Consider the following 19203-nt stretch of genomic DNA (forward strand, 5'->3'; position numbering starts at 1 on the left):
CCCGTTTCCTGCCACTCCAGGCTGTGAGCTGCGACTCCTTGTGCGATTCCATTTTCCTGCCATAACAACACGAACTACGCGTTCAGCTCTCTGCTCATCCTGGTTTCCTGTTCAGATGAGCCCCACGAAGGACGCTGCTGGGGTGGATGTAACTGGGCTGCCATCACACCATGCTTACAGAGACCTGCAGGGATGATCGACATGGGAAGGAGGGAAAGTTAAAGGAAAAAGAAATGCAGGTTGTTTTTTCTTAGCAAATCACTGGAAAGGGTCTTTCATCAGTGTGGGATGTGTGTTTATAAAACTGTGCTTGCACAGGAAACCCCTAGAACTTTTCTTAATGTCCTCAGCAAACGTGGTCGGATTTAGCTACAGGGATTTACTAAGAGCTGTTACACAAATAAATAACGAAGTACAAAATTAGCAGCAGATCAACAAGCTGTGCTAAAATCAGCAATGAGGAGGGAAGAAGTCTTCACAGTCCCAGAGAGGCTGCCTGGCCTGTGGCTGCAGGAGCAAAATTCAGCTGCTCAGGAGTTTGCTTTGCAGAAGTACAAAAGAGTGGGCAAAAGACATGTTTTTCCTGTTTTCTTTGGCAGGAGTGGAAAGGCAGATGATGCTGTCTCAAGTTTCAGGAGTATTTCTCCTATAAATTTTGTCCACTGGTGCTTGGCAGTGTGCTCACTTCAGAGGTGACTGGAATTGGTTTGGCGTTTTCCCCCCTTTTTTATGTACTGTACACACCTCAGGCTGCTTTTGCTGGATGCAGAAGGGTGGTTACAGGTGCTGTATTTCTGTTTCATGCTTCTCCAGCCCAGCCAGCCCCCAAAGCTGCCCCTGCCAAGCTGGGCTGGGAATGGAGCATCACACATCCCCATGCTGGTGGTGCTCAGTTTCATGAAGAGGCTGTCAGTGCCTTTGCACCTGGAGAGTAGTGGTGGTTTGCTTGTTTGGTCACCTTTGGCTGCTGTCCTGGTCAGCATGGCCACTGTCACCATGATGGCACAACCGTGCAGAGCCGGGGTGAGGTGCTGCCTAATGGTAACAGAGTTTCCTCCCCTGCAGTGTCCTGGGGACTGTGCTGTGCTACCCAAAGCCAGGTGTGGTTGCTGATGAGCTCTCCCAATGCACTTTCCTGGAACGTGTTGTTCTGTGTTTTTCCTGCTGTTCTGCTGCAGGCCTTGGCTCCGAGCCCAGCAGCCGGGACAGCAGCGGGGCCGCCCCGCCGAGGGACGAGCTGGCCACGGAGCCTGCGCGGGGGCTCCTGCGGCACCCGGCTGACGGCCAGGGCCCAGCGTGGGTGTGGAGGGTGCCCTCCCCAGGACAGGCCATAGGGCCTCAGCTGTGCCTGTCCCCCAGCACTGCCCTGCCTTGGCTCAGCCATCCTGGCTAGTGCCAGCACAGACCCATCACCTCAGTGTGTTCAGTGTACCATGGGAGCCAGGGGCACAGCCCTGCATCCAGCAACCTCCATACTGCTGTGAGAGCACGTTGGTCTGAGCAATGTATTCTGCAAAAAGCTGTGGAAGGAGAAGCTCCAGACTGCCCACTGCCTCAGTCTCTGCACCAGCTGAGCATCAGTGCAGCCCCTTGTGCACCCCATGGAGAGGATTGGTCATTGCACCAGCACAGGCTCTAGAGCCACCTTTTCTGAAGCATTTGGCTTGGTTTAGGTTTTCTTTTAATTAAAAAAAAAATTTAAGCAAGTGCTCTATCCTTCATGTTTTATGTATATAGTGCAGGCCCCCTTGTTCTTGAACAGATGAAGTTTTAGTAGGGAAAAGAAGTGAAACTGTTGACCTATTGAAATAGTTTAGTTTGAAAGCAACCTACGAAGATTGTGGTTTGTGTTCCCTGCAGAAGGCATGGCCAGCTTGTGGAAGTGTCTTGGTATCCCTCAGACAAGGGCGATAGGTTCCCCTCTACAAAATTCAAGTACTGCTGCAATGTCATGTCCTCCTCAGCAGGGCTGCTTTCCCTGACCTGAAGAAGGCAGCATGACCCCAAGTCTCCACACTCAAGTTCCTGCACTCCCCCTTATCTGCACCAGGGTCATGTCCCTCATCTCTCTTAATTATCCTGAAAATCCCTCTCATTATCTTGTGTGATTCAGTGACCTGTATCCTTCTGTGGGTATAACAAGCTGCATGAAAGTTCCTGTCCATTGGACTTTGACCAGAATAAATGATAAGCTTGTAAAATGTCAGTAGCTGGCAAGGTGCATTTGGGGTTGCTCCTGTTTCTGGGACACAGCCACAGCTGGCGCAGGCGTGCCAGGGCCCGTGCTGGTGCATGGGCTCCCGCAGGGCTGAGGGATGCAGAGCAGGGCTGGCTGAGCACCAGCAAAACTCCAGCACAGACAGGCTGAGATCCATCTACAGAAGTTGCTCTGCTGTGCTGTAGCTCCTGATGTTTGGATTTTTTGTCAGCGTGCTGCGGCCTGTCCTCCCTTCCCCCTGCAGCCCCGCCGGGACGTGCTGCAGAGCTTGCCTCCGTGCCCGGCTGAGGAGCAGCAAATCTGGGCTGTGTCCCTGACCCTGTCACAGCCTGCTTCTGTAGGAGGGAGCAAGCCTTGGTCCTCAGGGTAAGTGATGTGGTCTGGCTTGGCTCTAAACAGCAGCACACCAGAGCCTGGAGCGAGCTGTTGCCTCTTCTGATGGACTCCGTATGGGAGACCAGATATGTGCTTGCATCAGGCAGTGGGAACAGACCAGAGAAACAGCCCAAAATATGGAACACACTTGGTTGCTTGAGGCGATTCAAGTCTCTGCCCACCTTACAGTTACAAAATGGCTGTGAAAGTCCTCCCTTCCCTGCACTTGGCCTATTCTTGCATCAGGAGGATGTGCAGGGGCCAGGGCAGGCAGGCCCCTTTGTGCAGCTGCAGTGCCAGCAGCACTATTTGTGCTTTACCAACCTTCCCCCCACCCCATGCTGGTGGGGGCTGGGCAGAGGCTGCTGGAGCTGGGCCTGTCCCCAGGGGCAGTGGCTGAGTGGTGTTTCTGGTGTCTCTGCCAGGTAATCGTCCATGATGTGAATGAGCTGACAGAAAAGCTGTTTCCCATCGTTGAGGCCATGCAGAAACACTTCAGTGCTGGATCGGGGACCTACTACAGCGACTCCATCTTCTTCCTGTCCGTTGCAATGCATCGCATCATGCCCAAAGGTAGGTCTCTGCTCTGCTGCCTCCAGCAACACAGGCTCTCTTTCTCTTCTGCACAGAGATGTTAGCTGGTGCTATTTGAAATACAAAGTTAATGAACTTTTGGGATGGACTCCTAGGATTCTGCTCCTTTCTGCAGAGTGATGAGCTTGTCAGTCCAAGACCTCATCCAGGTCTCCAGTGGCATGAGTGACAGGAGGTTCTCTTTGTCACATGGCAGCTGGCCCTGCCTTTACTCCCTGAGATGATAGGAGAGGTGAGACAGGAGCAAGCAGGCGTTTTGTGTGTGTGTTTACAGCCCCCTTCCCCTTGTGGTGCCAGCAGAAATAGGTGCTGTGTGTCTGTGGTGTAGCTGTGCCCTCTTGAGTATCAGCAGGGAGTAGTTGTTGAGTCTTTCCTCTTGGCTTTAGGGAGCTTTTGGAAAGCTTTGCTGATTAGCAGCCACTGATCACTTAAGTTTCCTTATTGTGCCTCTGCTGTTGTTAAGTGCAGAAACAACAAGAACTCTGCAGGAAAACAAGGCAACTGGCAGAAGGGGCTTGGCTCAGCTGATCCTGTTTTCCTCCCCTGGCTGTGTGCAGTTGCCTCTCGTGAAACCAGTGTGCTCTCTAGTCCTTGGTTGCACAAGTAGGGTTTTGTGTCCTTGGGCTCCAAACCCCTTCACTGGAGCTCCTGCAGCCCTGCTTGTCCCTGGGCTCTCCCTGCCAGGTGCCTGGCTGGCCTGGTGCACCAGTGATGGCAGCATCCCTTCCCGGGCTGGTCGCATGTCCTCCCTGGGCATGGCAGGCTGCAGGTGGCAGTGGTGGCAAGGAGCCCTAGGACCCTGCCTGGCCCTACACCTGCCCCAGGAGGAGGTGACCAGCCTCTCAAAGCTGCTTGTGGGTGTCATGCAATGGTGGCGTGTTCCCACATGTGTGCATGTTCCCAGGGCTAGCACCGCTGGCACCAGCAGCTTCCTTGGCATCTGGAGCCTCTGCCCAGCTCTAATTCTCCCTGCAGACTTCCTACCGTGGATCTCAGGTGCCCTGTTGCTGAGATGTGAGCAGATACACCTTCCCTGTGGCCCTGCTGAGTCCTGTCCCAGTTTGGCTCTACTTAGGAGCTCCTACCTCTGCTGTGCTTCATGAGACTTCCTCTGTCCTTTGCAGACTTGCCCCTGTCCTCATGGCATGGCCTTCCCACACTAGCTTATTAAACAGTGGGGCAGTGCTGGCCCTGAGGGTCCCATCCCAGCTTACTGATCATTACTCTGTGGGCTCCAGCAAATGTGCTCTTCATGGCTCTTCCCCAGACTTGGGTAATTTTGTGTGTGTCTGGTGCTGTCTGCACTGTGAGCGCTTTGAAGTACACTGCATACAAATGATGGTATTAATGCTGGCTAATTCACTCCTCCTGATTCCCTACTCTGTCTTTGCTGTGTGCTAAAGATATCCCTGTCGTGCTGCCTGCCAGCAAGAAGCTGCTCAGTCTGAAATGCCTTTTCTCAGTTCATCAGCCCTCATCTCTTGGAAAGCTTGTTTGCTCTCCCTCAGCTTGACGGGGCTTTCAATTGTCTGTTCGGGGCACAGGATGTTTAAAGAGGCATTTTTACAGTTTCGTGAGTTTAGTTTTTGTTTCAGAAGCTGCTAGTAAAGCTGATTTATATTTCCCTTGCAAGGGAGGTCAGGTTTGCTGTGCTGTGTGCCTGGTGATTTATGGGGCTGGTGGGGCTCACCAGACTCCTCCCTGTGCAGCCAGCACTGAAGGAGAGGCACAGGAAAGGCTGCAGCTCTGCTGCCACTTGCAGGCTTTCAGGTGATGTGGGAATGGCTCTTGCTGCCCTCCTGACTCTGACAAGCAGTATCTACTGGGCTGAACAAGCCACTTTGCTAAGTTGGAGGAGAAAGGACCAAACCCTCTTTTTCAGGCAGTATTACCATTTTTCCTGGTGTATTTCTTTGCCATTTCTTCTGCCTTGAATGCTGTGTTCTGCCCTGCGTGCTGTGTCTTTTTGTGCACCTCTCCGAGCACATCTGGCTCTGTAGCATTAGCGGCACATTTTTGTGGAATCCAGATTTGATTGGAAGCTTGAGCATCCTCTAGCAGAAATGAAGGCCCTGATCTGAATATTAAACTCTCTGGTGTGTTCATTTGCATTAATCAGTCTATAGGGTTTTTTTCAGTAGCAAGCGACCTTTGTACTAAAATTGCCTGGCTTTAGTTTACCAAATATATCATTTTTTGAAGAGAGGCATTTCCACAGTATCATGATTTAGTGATTTGTTTGGAATCTATGGATTATGATGAGGCATTGACTTTGCAGACTGGTGGCACTGAAAACTGAACACCAAGTTATTTTTATTTTTTTAGGAACTTTTGTAGGACATGTACTGGCTGCATGCACATTGCACTGAGGTTAAATGGGGTTTGCCACTCAGCTGCTCTGTCGTTTACTGTTGCTTGGGATCTTTGCCCAAAAAACTTCACATCTAAAACCTGCAGCTGCCAAGTTATAATATAACAGCTTCTTAGCTGGTGTAAATCATGGAACACTCTTGCCTTAAATGTCTTACATCAGTGGAGTTAATCTGATTTAAACCAGCTGGGGAGTTGGTATGCAGCACGCAGAAGTGCAGACTGCATAACTCTTGTCTGTGCTCGAGGCTCATAAATCCCATTTTAATGTGGTGTGGCCAGGCCCAGGGAGCTGGAGCAGTGCTTGATCCATCAGAATGGTTCTGCAAGGGGAAAGTGAGGGGAAAGTTACACAGAGAGGACAAGCAGGTTCAGGCTTAGAAGGAGCTGCCAGGACCAGGACAATGCCAGCATGAAATGGTCTTGAGACTCACAGAGCAGTGCAAAGAGGAGGAGAGAGAACAAGGATCCAGACCTTTTCACTTTTCCTTTTCAGTGTGCCCATCCAGAGGGGACCTCTTCCTTCCTGGCTGGCTTTGATCCCTCTATCACTTGTCATTTTAGTTGTGTGAATCAGGCAGCCCAGCAAGCTTTTTATCACTCTTCTGTGGGTACATCAAGGAGTAATGTCTGGGAAGGTCTGTCTGGCAGGCAGGGTCTAGGGACAGACTCCTGGTGCCACAAGTGAGGGGAGGAGGTGATGTGACAGAAGGGCAGCCTGGGAAAGCTGGGAGCTCCCCAGGGAATTTTTGGTGCCCATTCTTGGCCCAAGGTTGTTTCCAAGAAAAATTTATTTAACAAGTGTTCTTCCTAAGGAGCTGGTGGGCCAAGGGAGAGCCAGCAGCATCAAGCAGCTTGGGTAGAGCTTTGAAAACTGCCATTTGGTGTTCAACTCCATTGGTGTTGCTGATAGTGCTGCAGCAGAATGGCCCTGTGGGAGAATAAGGAGCACAGGGAAAATGAGACATGACACAGAAGCAGCTTTGTGGCTTATCTCTGCCAATTTAGACAGAGGAGTGGAGTCCCCTTAGTTCAGGGGAGGCTCAGAAACCTGGCTGACAGTACTGTGCTTCGCTCCCATGGAGTGAGGGTGTTTGGCAGAACTTGACTGAAGATGGTATTTGACAAATTGGAGGTAGCAGAGTTTCCTGGCTGCTGAAGCAGCTGGCTGTCTCCATGGGGAGTAGGAGCATCTCTGAGCGTGGTGATCTCCTCCCCCTGGCAGCGTGTGGGGGCGTTCTCAGGGTTTCTCTCTCACTGTCCAGCCCAGCCTGAAGGCAGAAGCTGTGATAAAGGGTGGGAAGATGAGCACAGCCCCCTGGGCTCTGCAAGGTGTGAGGTTAGCGCTCATGCAGCATTTTGCATCTTCCAGGTGCTGAAGATGTACCTGGGTACTTGCTGCCTGAAAACTCAGGAGCTTGTTCTGCTGGTGGTAAGGCTGTTCACAGGGGGCTTGTAGGGGGAGTAGGCAGCAGTGGGAGAAGTGGGTAAGTCTCTGTGGGACTAAATAAAGGTGTGGAGCTGTGAGGAAGGAGAACAGAGTAGAACTAATTGTTGTGTATTGTCAAAATTTATAGCATGTCAACATTTGGTAAAAAATGAAAGAGTTTTAGAGAGGGCCTTGGCTTCTGTGTGGGACAAGCCTGGCTGACTGGGACCCTCCAGTCTGGGATGGGGCTGGCCAAGGGGTTTATGGTGTGGTCCATGAAGCCACAAGCCATACAAGGCAGAAGTTTGTACAGGCACTGGGAGACATCAAAATTGGTGAAAAGGATGTTCAAAACAGAGTGTGGTGATCTGTAGAGCTCCTTTCTGCAGGATGCGGAAGGTGCTAGGCTGCCTCATGGAGGAGGGAATCACAGCCAGCTGCTGTGTGTTGGACAGCAAGCCCCAGTGTGTCCTGGAGCTGCCAGCTGTGCAGGAGCATGTCAGGAGGACACAGATGTGGGTGCTGGGGGAAGCAGGGGTGGCTGCTGGGGGTGAATAAGCAGCACTGTGTCTGGGGAAGGGACTGCCACCAGGGAGCTGTGCCTTTGGCTGCATAGTGAGTGTCCAGAGAGCACCTGTGACACATCAGGATCATGGGAAGTCCAGTGGTCTCCCTGGCTTCAGACTCTGAACAGGGCAATTTCTCCAGCTCATTATCAACAGCTGTACTGATTGTTAAGCACAGACCAGATTATAATGATGTTTGTCCAAGCAGCCTGACAATGACCAAGCCCCAGTTGCTTGGGGTTTGGTGCTGCCTGCAGCAGGATCCAGCTGCTGGCTCCGGCTTGGTCTCCCACGAAACTGATATCAGCCTTTGTCTGCTCTGGGATTACCAGCCCAGAGACAGAGGCCTCTGTGAACATCAGCTTATGCCTTTCCCACCAAGCAGAGCTGGAGGGAAGGCAGAGGCCAGCCAGGAGACGTGTTGGAGCAGGCACTGAGCTGTGCTGTGCTTTCTCAGGGCACTTTGCCTGTGCCGAGGCTGGGCACCTGAAGCACTCCTGCCTCTGGCTGTGGAGGTGAAGAGCTTGGGAGCTGGGGGAAGGGTTAAGCACAGAGGTACCAGGAAAGCAGTCTGTGTACTGGAATAATGCCTCGACCAGTAACTGTCTTCTGCTAGTGTCCTTCTGGAAAGGAATGCTATCCCACAGGCAGCATCCTGAACACATTGTTGATTGCTTTGTAGGGATGTGTGCATGAGGATTCAACGTTGCCTCTGCACTGTTTGAATCCACAGCATGGGATTGCTCAGGTTGGACTCTGTTTGCCTGTGGGGTGCCAGGTGCCCACATGTGGTGTGTCCCCTCGACAGCAGGCACGTGCAGAGCTGCACTGCACACATCCTGTGTCACACAGGGCATTAGAGGTCTCTGAGGTAGAAGGAGGTGAGGAGGCATCACTCCCCCTTCTTCCTCCTGTCAGCTGCAGAGCGATTCCTGGTGCACAGGGCAGCTGCCCACAGAACTCAGCAAATCACTGTAATAATTGTAATAAGTGAGCATTTTGAAAGTGCGTCACTCCTGATCCTTTCCTGCTGGCTGAGCACTGCCATCATTGCTGAGCCCCACCGCATCAGGGAATGCAGAGATGCAGCTGTTGGGTGGGAGAGGGCTGGGAGGAGAGTGCCCATGTCCCACATGCTTCAGGCTTGATTGTGTGCTACCAACGGGGAGATGTTGGGAAAAGGCACAGAAAATTGGGGTCTGTGGCAGTCATGGGAATTGGCCCCCCAGCCATGTGCTCCCAAACCACAGTTCCCAAGGGATGCTGCAGTAGCTGAAGGGTTTGCATTCTGGCAAAAATGTTTCCATCTTTACGGGATGGAGGGAGTGTTAATAGTTTCTGATGTGCTCTCATAACCTCCCTCCCTGCTTTGTGCCACAGGCACGTGAAAAACAGCCAGATTCCCTTCCCAGCCTGTCTCTGAGCTGCAAGCACTTATGTCAGGTCCTGTGATGGGAAGGGAAGGCACTGGAGTGATCATTTTGCGAGCAATAGGGATAGCTGTGCCAGCCATTGTTCCTTGCTGGGGTGAGCCTGTTGTGCTGAGAGAGTTGTTTTCATGATGCTTTTCAGGAGCAGGCAACAGCAGACCTCTGAATAAGCCCAGCCCAGGTAAACACTGGAGGCTGTGGCCTTGTAGAGGGGTCCACATCTGCTGAGATGAGCTGGTAGTCCCATCTGTGGGATTATGCCTGTGGGACATGCCTGTCCTGACAGGAGAGCTCCTTGGCCTCAGCCCTAGTGTGGAGGAGGTGCCAGGAAGGGCTGCTGTGATGAGGGGATGTGGCTGCTGCTCAGCAAGTGCCTGGAAGTCTCCTGAGTGCTGCATCACAGCACAGACCCCTTCCCTGTGGCACTGCTGCCTCTGGGGCCAACGTGGCCCACAGCCCCCGGGGGTAGTGTCACTTCTCATCATTTCCACTGCCTGCCCCTTGCTGCAGTGTCACCATCGATTATTTTTGGATGTCCTAGATCTGTCAGGCCGGGGCTGGCTGCTCCCCCCGCTCCCACAGAGCAGGAGGGTCTCATCACCCGGTGCTGTGGTGGGTGCTGCCCTCCTCTCTCCCCAGCCAGACCAGCTGCCCCATTCCCAAAGGATTGGAAGCTGCTGGGGGTCACCCAGTGTTGATGCCAGGGCTGCTTTCCCCCACAGCCTCTCCCTGCTCTGCCATAGCTCATTAGAGTTTAGCAGGAAGAAACAAGGACAAAATCTGCCTGCAGCCCTTTCCCCCAGTGTGCGCAGTTAACTGGGATCTGAGCCCAGAAAATTTATTTTCCTGTATCTCTTTTTGGTTTTCCTTTCCATCTCACCTGCTCATTACTTTACAGCTTTCCATCCACTCTTTTGTAATTTATAGCAAGCTGGAATCAAACCTTATTTTGTCTGATTAAAAGATTTCCTGCTGCTCTTCCTCCAGCTCCAAAAAGTGTTTTCACACTCCTCCCCCCAGCAGTAGCATATATTAAATACAAGGCAAACAGCATTTCCACCTCCATCCTGAAACCTAGTGCATGCTTAGCCATGTTGCTGCCTTTGAGTCCAGGTAAGAGCCAAGGTGTTGAGTACTGCTAAATATTAGTCTCTCAGGCCTTGATGGATTACAAGGGGACACTTGGATGCACAGGAAAAATTAATTTCCTGGAACAAAACACATCTATCTCCTGCTGAGTCTTCCCCTTCCCTCAGGAGATGGCTGTGGGGTGTGAGGCAAGGTGATCCAAGGGATGCTGCTGTCAATCCCTGGGAACATTGCTGCTGCTCCAGACCCCTGAGCTCACCCAGGTGCCTGCCCTGCATGGGTGGTAGCAATGATTTGTCATCTGTCTCTGGCAGACAGCCTAATTTTTTAATTAGCTGATAGGCTGATTAGCTGCTGTGCTGCAGCCACTGCTCTGCTCTGCTGGTGCCTAATCAGTGCTGCAGAAAGCTGGTTAACAGCTGGGCTGCGGGGGCACATCACCCCTGCACTTCCCTGGAGCTCTGTGTGAGGGGAGGGAGGCTGTTTGATGGGGAGGAGGCTGCTGGGCTGTCCCAGGGAGCGGAGGGGACCCTTGGCTGCATGGCAGACAGCAGGACCTGTGTTGAAGCACACAGTTGGAAGGTAAGCCGCTCTGCACCTTGGCAAGCTGTGCTGGTGCAGGGCTTTGTAGCATCATCTTCTCTTGGGAGGGTGGGCTCTCAAGCAGCACTGTGTCCTGGGAAGGGGGACTGCAGCCGCCCAGCTGCCAGCTCAGTGACAGCAAGCTCTGTGTTGTGCTTGCACACGTGCACGTTTGCCCTTGCCTTGGCTGCTTCCTCTGGGCGAGGCTCTCTGGTGCTGCCGAGGTCAGCTGGGCAGGCAGCAGTGATTAATGCTGGGCACAGAGGGGAGGCTGTGTGTGGAGAAAACAAGGCCTGGCCAGGGGAGCATGCAGCCAGAGAGGAAGCTGCTCACAGCCCTGCTGACAGCAGCAGGGAGGGCGGCCAGGGGCAGCTGCCAGTGCAGGGGGTGAGCCAAACCCAGGGAGCCTCTAATGAAGGGCAGGATGGAGAACCCAGCATGTTTGTGTAAATAAACTGTGTGCCTCCACACTGGGCTTGTTGAGGTGCTGGCATCCCTGTCTGGCACTGCAGCTGTTCTCGTGCCCTGCTGCAGCTGAGGCTTTTGGGGACAGCTGGCTGCTGCTGCTGGGCAGTACCCTCTGGGTTGCACAGGGACCTCTGGAGCCTGTCACCCACTCTGCATCCATGTTTGGCCACGGTGCTGGCTGTGGGAGTGGAGTTTTTCTTGGCCACACGTCTCTCAGAGGCAGTGAGGGCGGAGGATTCTGGTTTCACAGCCAGCACAGGCAGCTTTGTGGATCCACGTGTTGCTCCTGCAGGCATGCTGCCCGCTGGAGCTGGCGGCTGCTGCCCTGCTCCAGGACGTTTATGGCCCAAGGCAGCCATCTAAAAGTCACTGCTGGTCCTTCACAGCTCCTTCTTCCCTTGGGATCTTCCTGTCATAATGGGCACAGCTAAAAAACCTGACTAAAAAAACGTTGCTCAAAGCAATTCAGAGACATGGAGGGGCAGCTGTCCAGGTGTGCCCAGCATTTGTAGACCAGCAGAGCAGAGATCCCCAGCCCTTCTGACTCCAACTCAGAGAGCTTTGGTTGCTTGCCTCTCTCCCTTCTGGTGGTCCAGGTCAAGTGGCAAAATGAACAGCCACCCCCTGGCCCTTTGCCACAGCCCACTGCAGCCCTGCAACACCCAGAGCTGCAGCCAGCAGGGGACACTCCTGTCACTTGGCTGCGCTGTGTCACCCGTGCTGGCTGCAGCTGCTGCTGGCCCTGCAGAAGGTTCACTGAGCTGCTCTGCCTCCAGCAGCTCCCTGTCCCAGCCCTGTCCAGGCCACCACCCTGCACTGCCTCCTGAAGGATGGAGTGGGGTCTTGCCTCCCTGTGTTGCAGGACTGGGAGGTGCTGGCTCCGTGGCAAAAGGCAGAGTGGTGTGCCTGGGTCACAGCTGGGGCAGCAATCCCAGCAGTGCCCTTGATCTGACCTCTTGAAGCACCTCTGGTCCCAAAAGTCTCTGCTGTGATGCAGGGGAGGTCAAGGTGTTCCCACCTGATAAATACCAGGCTAACAGTTTGACTCGATGATCTTAAAGGTCTTTTCCAGTCTAAATAATTTCATGATTCTGTGTTGGAGGAGTCTCTCCTAGTCGGCATGAAGCTGCATGACATCCCCAGAGCTCTGGCTAGGTCCACCAAAGCAGCTCACCTCCTCCCTGTGCCCCCTGCTGCCATTCTGATCCTCCCTGACATTTCTGGGAAGAGCAATTTCATAGAGTCTTACAATGGTTTGGGTTGGAAGGGACCCTGAAGTTCATCTGTGTCCAACCCCCCTGCCAAGGACAGGTGTGTCACTTTATAAATCAGATTGCTCATCTAGACCAAGTTTGCTGCTAAGTGTCATTCCAGTGGTGGGGTGGCCTGGCCCACTGCATACCTCCTCTATCCCTGCTCTGCCCTGGGACAGTTTTTGGGGTCCATGCTTCCTGGGAAGAGCTGTTAGACTTGCTGCAGAAGCTGCCTGCTACCACAGGGGCTCCTGGGTGCCTTTCAGAGCATCCAGACAACCTGCTGTGCCCCTCAGCACACCAAAGGGTGCCTATCTGTGTGCTGTTGTAGCCCCACTGTGTCCTGGTAGAGAATGTGGGGCAGCAGGGCACAGGGACATGACCTCTGCCTGCCTCTGCCCCCTCACTGGATGAGGCTGTGGGATGAGGCATCTCTGAACCTGGCCATTCGCCTCTGGGCAGGGCTGGGGGGAGGTTTTGAGCCAAGCCTGGAGCACAGCCCTTCTGTAGCTGCTGATACAAGGCAGCAGTGAAAGATTACGAGCTTTAAATGGGGCCAACCTGTCCTATAAAGCTGTCACTGCTAATGGAGACCATCTCTGAATTGCACAGCTCCCCTCTCCATGCCCTGGCTGGAAGAGCTGGAGCTGAACAGAGTGGAGGGTTCTACACAGTATGGCAAAGTTAGAAAACTCCCTGCTGAGCAGAGCACTCAGCCTTTTCCCACATTTCCAGCTGGATCCCTGTGAGCAGCTTGTGCCTAAGAGAGCACGCGATCCCTCCACCCCCACATGGCAGCCAGGACAAAGGCTTGGTCGGAGGGTAAAAGAGCATGACACATCAGAAATGTTAGTGCCTGGCCCCTTGCCAGTCCCAGGCAGAGAAATCATCTCAGCCATTAATCTGTGCGTGCAAGCTGCATCTGGCAAAGTGATGCTTCATGTCACCCATGCTCACTTACATCTCTGTTGCAGTTCGTGCTTGCTTTAACAAAAAAAAAATTAAATTTCAAAAAATCAAATTTAAAAAAAAGTACTTGGTGCTTTCTGGGTCTAATTTCTTCGTGAGTATTTTCTGTGGGAAGCACAGGGCACAGCATGGACCAGTGTGCTGGGGTGAGCCAAACATGGGAAGCTTCTAAGGAAGGGCAGGATGGAGAAGCCAGGGTGTGTGTGTAAATAAACTGTGTGTCTCCATGCTGGGCTCTTGTGGCACTGCCATCCCTGCCTGGCACTGCAGCTGTGCTCAGCTCAGCTCCCTGCTCAGCTGAGGCTTCTGGGGACAGCTGGCTGGGCTACAGGGACTCTCCAGAGCCTTTCACCCACGGAGGTGCTGGGACAGGCAGGGTTGGGATTGGAGCTTCCTCCAAGCTCAGCTTTCATTCTCCACTGTGATGAACTGCAGTTGTGTTCAGCTGTAATTTTAGAGAACAATCGGATGACGTGGCTCACAGTTCATTTAATTGAAACCTGATGAGGCTGCTGTGCACCAGGGGGAGTGGTGCTGGGATGCCCCTGGGAATCCCATCCCCTCTTCCCAGCCTCAGCCTTGTAGGGCTCAGGCTCCCCACATTTCTCAGGAGCTGAACTTGTGCTTAAGTTTAAGGTCTTCTTGTCCTGGAGTTTTGTGACCAGTCTGGGTATTCTCAAGTGTGGTAATGTTTTGGATTTGGGGGTTTGCCCCACTGTAATTTGAGCCGCTGGGGAGGTTGGGTGCATGTGGGATACTTGTCTTGTTCCTCACTGCAGAAATCCACTGCTCTGCTGATTCATATGCTTGAGTTGCGCTGGCCATTTTTGAGGCAGTTCAGAAGGCTGAGGGAAATTGCTTTCAGGTCAAGACCTGCTTTAGCCTGTGGTGATTTACTGTGCCTGGGGTTTAAATCTCTGCAAACAGAGGATTATGGTGATGGTAAACATTAGGTAGGCCTGAGGATTGCCATACTGACAGCTGAAGGGAGCATGGCCTTTCCCTTTAGCAGATAGAGCATGACGGATGTTAAAAAAGTAAATTGAGATACAGCCCAAGTGGTGGTAGGTTAGATACTGTTTCTCCTTGATTTATATTTCTGCTTGGGTGCTTCGCAGTGTAAGCAGTATATTTCTTGCTTAACCTCACAGGGCCTTTTTGCTCTCAAACGGGGACAATGTGGTAGGTATGAGCAATTGCCAAGAGTCCCAGATTAGTGCAAGATCTGCAGAAAATTCAGAGCTGCTGTACAGCCCAGCATCTGCTTGAAAAACAAACACCAAGCAATGAACACTCTTGAAAATGCAAATCTGCACTCCTGTGCTGGGGGATAACTGCTGGTGCCTGGCTGCTCTCAGTGCCTCTGGGTCTCTAGTCCCATGGTGGCTTTGGGGGCTGAAAACAGAGCCATTGCCTCTGGCTCTCAGCAGCCAGGAGTAGCCAGCAGCCTGTCCCAAGCACGACAGGGTGGGGGCATGAGGAACCATGGTGGCACTGCCACAGCAACACCAGGCTGATGGGAAGCCCTGACCATAGGCACAGCAGAAGGTGAGGGCGGGTAGGGCTTGTCCTCCTGCCTGCATGTACTGAGCAGGAGGAAGGATGAAGGCTTGGTTTGCTAATTGCTCTGGAAGTGGTGGTGACAGGCAGGTCTAGCCTGCAGGGAGCTGTAAGGGCACCTGTGCATGATGAGTGGGACCAAAACACATTGACACAGCCTTACAATCCAATTACTGCTGAGTGCTAAGCAACCTGGCCAATTTGCTCTTGGATTTTATAACACAGATAAATAGAGGGGGCATTACATAATGCCCTGGGGATGGCTCCACTCACACTCCCTGAGAAGGGCTGAGCTGGCCTGGCCAGAAGATGACCATGGCTTTGCTTGTTGCTGGGAGATCCCATCTAATGGCTTGATCTCTTGTAGTGTTTGCACTTGCTGCATTGCACTCAGCCTGCTGCAATCCGTGCAGCATCCACCTGGGACGAGCAGTCTTGTCAAGGCACATCTCCTGCACACTCTCCCAAGCAGCATCTCCATGTTTCAGTCTTTCTCATGCTGCAGAGACTGGGACAAATTCAGGCAGGGGCCTGACCCTGTTAAGTACCTCAGGCCCAGCCTTGAGAATTATGTCCTCCAGCCTTTCCTTGCTCTGGATGTCTCACTGCAAGTGGAAGATGCTTCCGTGTCTTTACAACCCCCCTTGCCTCTGAGAGGGTACCACCAGCAGTAATAGTGTTCCAGGCTGCTGATCACCAGCAGTTCTGTGCAGGCAGAGGGCTCTCATCTCTGTGATCTCTTCCTCAGGGAAGCTGTGGCAAGCTGCTGGGAGCTAATGGGTTTGTGCAGGTGATACTGGAGGTGTCATGTGGTGAACTGATGCTGTCCATGATGGGAATTACTTTGGTATGTTGGGCCAGGGATGGATGCTCTCTGGGCTGGAGGTGGGAAACACTCATGGAGTTGGTAGCTGAAAGTAAACATGGAATTTTGCAGGGCTGGCACTACAGAAGCACTTCCAGAAACAGAGAGAGGCTGGGTTGAAGCTACCTCTTGCTTTTGTCAGTTATATGGAAAACCAGTCCTCTGGAAGGAAGGAGGGAGTGGATAGAAGCAGGGGGTCACCAGAAATGATTTCTGAAGTAAACACACAGTGGTAAATGCTTCATGATGGTTGAAGTTTGTTTGCTTCCTGCAGAGGTTGCAGCTGGATTGTGTTTACTCTGAGTTGCCCATGGAGCAGAGTGCACCTCATTGGGTTCAGCTCCTCCAGTAGCTGGTGGTAATCACAGGTTACACTTTTGTCTTATATTGCTGACTTTTCTTCTTTGTGCTTTCAGAAATAACACGAATCATCCAGGTAGACTTGGACCTGAAGTACAAGACCAACATCCGAGACCTGTTTGATGAGTTTGACAACTTCCCAGAGGGAGCGGTCATTGGGATTGCCAGAGAAATGCAACCAGTGTACAGGTACAACCCTGTCCCCAGGGGGAGCAGGGAGTGGACAGCAGGTGGCTGGTGGCTTCTCTTCAACTCAGGTTGCTCTTTGGAAAAAAACCCAGAGAGCAGTGGTCTCCCTGCTTTAATCCCTGCGGAGGGCCTTAATCTGAAACTTGTAAATTGATATGAGCAAACCATACAGTGTTGCTGTGGTTTGTTTGCTTGTTCTCACACACCATCACAAGACTTTTAGAGGCAAATTCTTGATCATCAGTGCCAAATCCATGCCTGGACTCTAGTACATCTAGAGTACATCATGTACATCATGTTTGCCCAGCCATGCCTGCTGAGGTGCTGTAACTGTTTGTGTGTTGGCGCGCTGAAGTTTTGGCTGAGAGTATTGCAGAGAGCAGGGATTGAGTTTGGGCAACAGTGAGGTTCTGGGTCCCTGGGGTGAACTTTCTGCTTCCCCCAGGGAAGGCTGAATGGGCAGCTCTTGCTGACCTGGGCTTGCAAGCATGAAGGTGGCCTCATGGTCCCTTGCTCTTCAGACCCTTGGTCCACAGCCACTGCTGACTGTGCTGGAAACCACTCACAAAGGGGTGGCCCAGTCCTTCCCACTCATGGGAAATAATGCACCACTGGTGGGATTCAGGGACACAGGGATATTTCCAGGTGCTTAGAGAAATTGGTTTTGTTTAGCCATTGTTCTAAGGATGGATTTCAGGTTTTCTTTTAATCCAGGGTAGATCAGATAATTATGCCAGGATGCCTTAATGGATCTCAGCAGAGCTGAATTTGAGCATCTGAGATGGCTTGGCTAGATTTGCTAATCCTAATGGAAAAGTTCTTGGAGAAAGATAAAAAAGCCTAAGAGGTCTGTATGTCTTTTCCTTCCCTGCTGGAAGCCTACTTCTCTACTGAGCCTTCTAAGACTTTACCAACAGCACTCTTGGGCAAAGGCTGAGCTGCAAAGATCTGGACCAGCCTTTCTTGCTGCTTGTGTATCCAGATGGGAAGAGGGTAGAGACAGAGAGAAGTTCATCAACAGGGGATTGATGGTTGTTAGTCACTACCAATTGCTTCCTGGAAGCCTAAACCATATGACAGAATGTGATTGCTCGAACTACAGAAGTCAGCACTATTTCTGAGCTGGAAAAAAGACATCTCTCTGTCTGTGGCATAAGTGTCACCTCTCTCCTGATTTGTACTCTTGGCAGGAAGAGCTGGGGCTAGAGGAACACAGATGCTGAGGTCTTGTCTCCATAGGGTGACACCATGCTTGGAGAGTAGAGGGCTCCTGTATCTGCTTTGGGTGTCCTGACAGGATTTTGGTGCCCAGAATGGTAAATCCAGCCCCAGTTAATCGTATGCAATTGTTAGAGCTTAAAGGGGGATGGAGGGAAGAGCCCCAGCCAAGAGTGGCTGCAGGGCTGTGAGGCTGTGGCCTTGGTGGGCCCAGCAGGGCAGATCCCTGTTGTTAGTGGTGCTGGAACAGGGTAAATGAAGCACTCGTTTGCCTACAATTAGTGCAGGGTGGAATCACTTTGTTTTTGTCTCTGCAGGGTTTTGCATTATTTCAATGCATAACTAGGGAGCGGGGATGGTGATCTGCTGCCTGGATGTGATTTGTGAGACTGGGTGTGCCTGGAGGGGACTGAATTAAGGTTTGAGGGGCTCTGCTGGAGAGCCTTTCAGCATGGCAGGGGATCATGGGGCTGAGCACTGAATACCTGACCCAAGCCATAGCTGTGTTCTCCCCCTCCTGCCACCCGCGGTGGGGACAAACATGCCAAGCAGTAATAGCCCTCACAGGCTGCATTTTTGGGCTGAACTTTCTGTTGTTGCAGTTTTGACATTCTGGGTCACTTTGGGCTATGTTGTGCTTTTCTTCTTGTGTTGTTTTGATCTTCATGTGAAAACAAGTTCTTGATCCTTCTTGTCGCCAGATCACCCGTTGTGGGGCGAGCTGTGCAAACTCCAGCCTGCCCTCCTGCCAAGCCCTGCACCCTGTGGGGCTCGCACCTCACTGCTAAAAGGGTTTCCAGACACAAACATGAGCTGACAAAGCATGGATGTCTTTGTAAAAAAAAATTCTTTACTATTTTTATACTTTTAGAAAGATAAAAAACATGTTGTAGGTGTGAAACAACAGGTGTCAGCTCCAGCTGCGTTGTTTGCCATGTGTGCAGGCTTGAAGCATTAGTTGGGAAAAGGGTTGTGGGGAGGGAGGAGGATTACAGTGTGATTGTGGGGTCTCTGTGTTGCCACTCACATTTTCCTCGCCATTTCGTACTCTCTGCAGCACTAGCATTGTCCTAAAGCATCAGAGGATTTGGGGTGAATTATCAGAGCTGTCCTGAGCTTGCTCATGGAGCTGTGGACTTGGTTCCCTGGGGCAGGGTAAGCCAGTGGCCAGAAAGGGTCTGGGTGCCATCTTTCCTGCTTTGTAGCAATGGGAAATGTGGATGGAGATCAATCCACCATCTGTTTCCATCAGCTGCCCTTTGGCTGCCTGGCTGTGGGCTGCACTTTGTAGGCACAGGTTGGGGCTGCAGAAGGCTCAGGCTGCTGCACTGGTGCAATGAGCAGTGCTGGGCACAGACAGACATTCCGGGAAACGGAGGAGTAAGAGAACAGCGAATAGGAAACATCCCGGAGCCTGTCTGCATATCCTGAAGGTAGGGGAAACCTCCAGACAGCAAAACAGGATGGCACGGGAGTGTTTCCACTTGCTTGACTCATGCTGAAACAATGCCCGGCCACTGTTTGTCTTGGACAAACACATTTCTCTGAGCAACAGGATCTCCCGGCCCTCCTGCTAGGCCAGTGTTGGGATTTAACTGTTCCACAGTCTGGTGTTGGTCTGTCCTTTGGGGCCACTCAGGGTAAGTTGGAGTGGCCTGTGGAGAGCAG

At 52.2% G+C, this 19203-nt stretch overlaps 1 protein-coding gene across 1 annotated transcript in view; it reads left to right on the forward strand.

Annotated features, from left to right (window-relative positions):
• XXYLT1 (xyloside xylosyltransferase 1) overlaps positions 1-19203 on the forward strand; it is a 30838-nt gene that overhangs the window by 1162 nt on the left and 10473 nt on the right. Inside the window, exons 3-5 of the mRNA XM_005419086.2 lie at positions 1179-1300; positions 3019-3166; positions 16185-16317. Coding sequence (XP_005419143.1) covers positions 1179-1300; positions 3019-3166; positions 16185-16317 — 403 coding nt within the window. The remainder of the gene's footprint in view (positions 1-1178; positions 1301-3018; positions 3167-16184; positions 16318-19203) is intronic.

Source organism: Geospiza fortis, unplaced genomic scaffold (assembly GCF_000277835.1).
Source record: "Geospiza fortis unplaced genomic scaffold, GeoFor_1.0 scaffold172, whole genome shotgun sequence".
Classification (NCBI taxonomy): Eukaryota; Metazoa; Chordata; class Aves; order Passeriformes; family Thraupidae; genus Geospiza; species Geospiza fortis.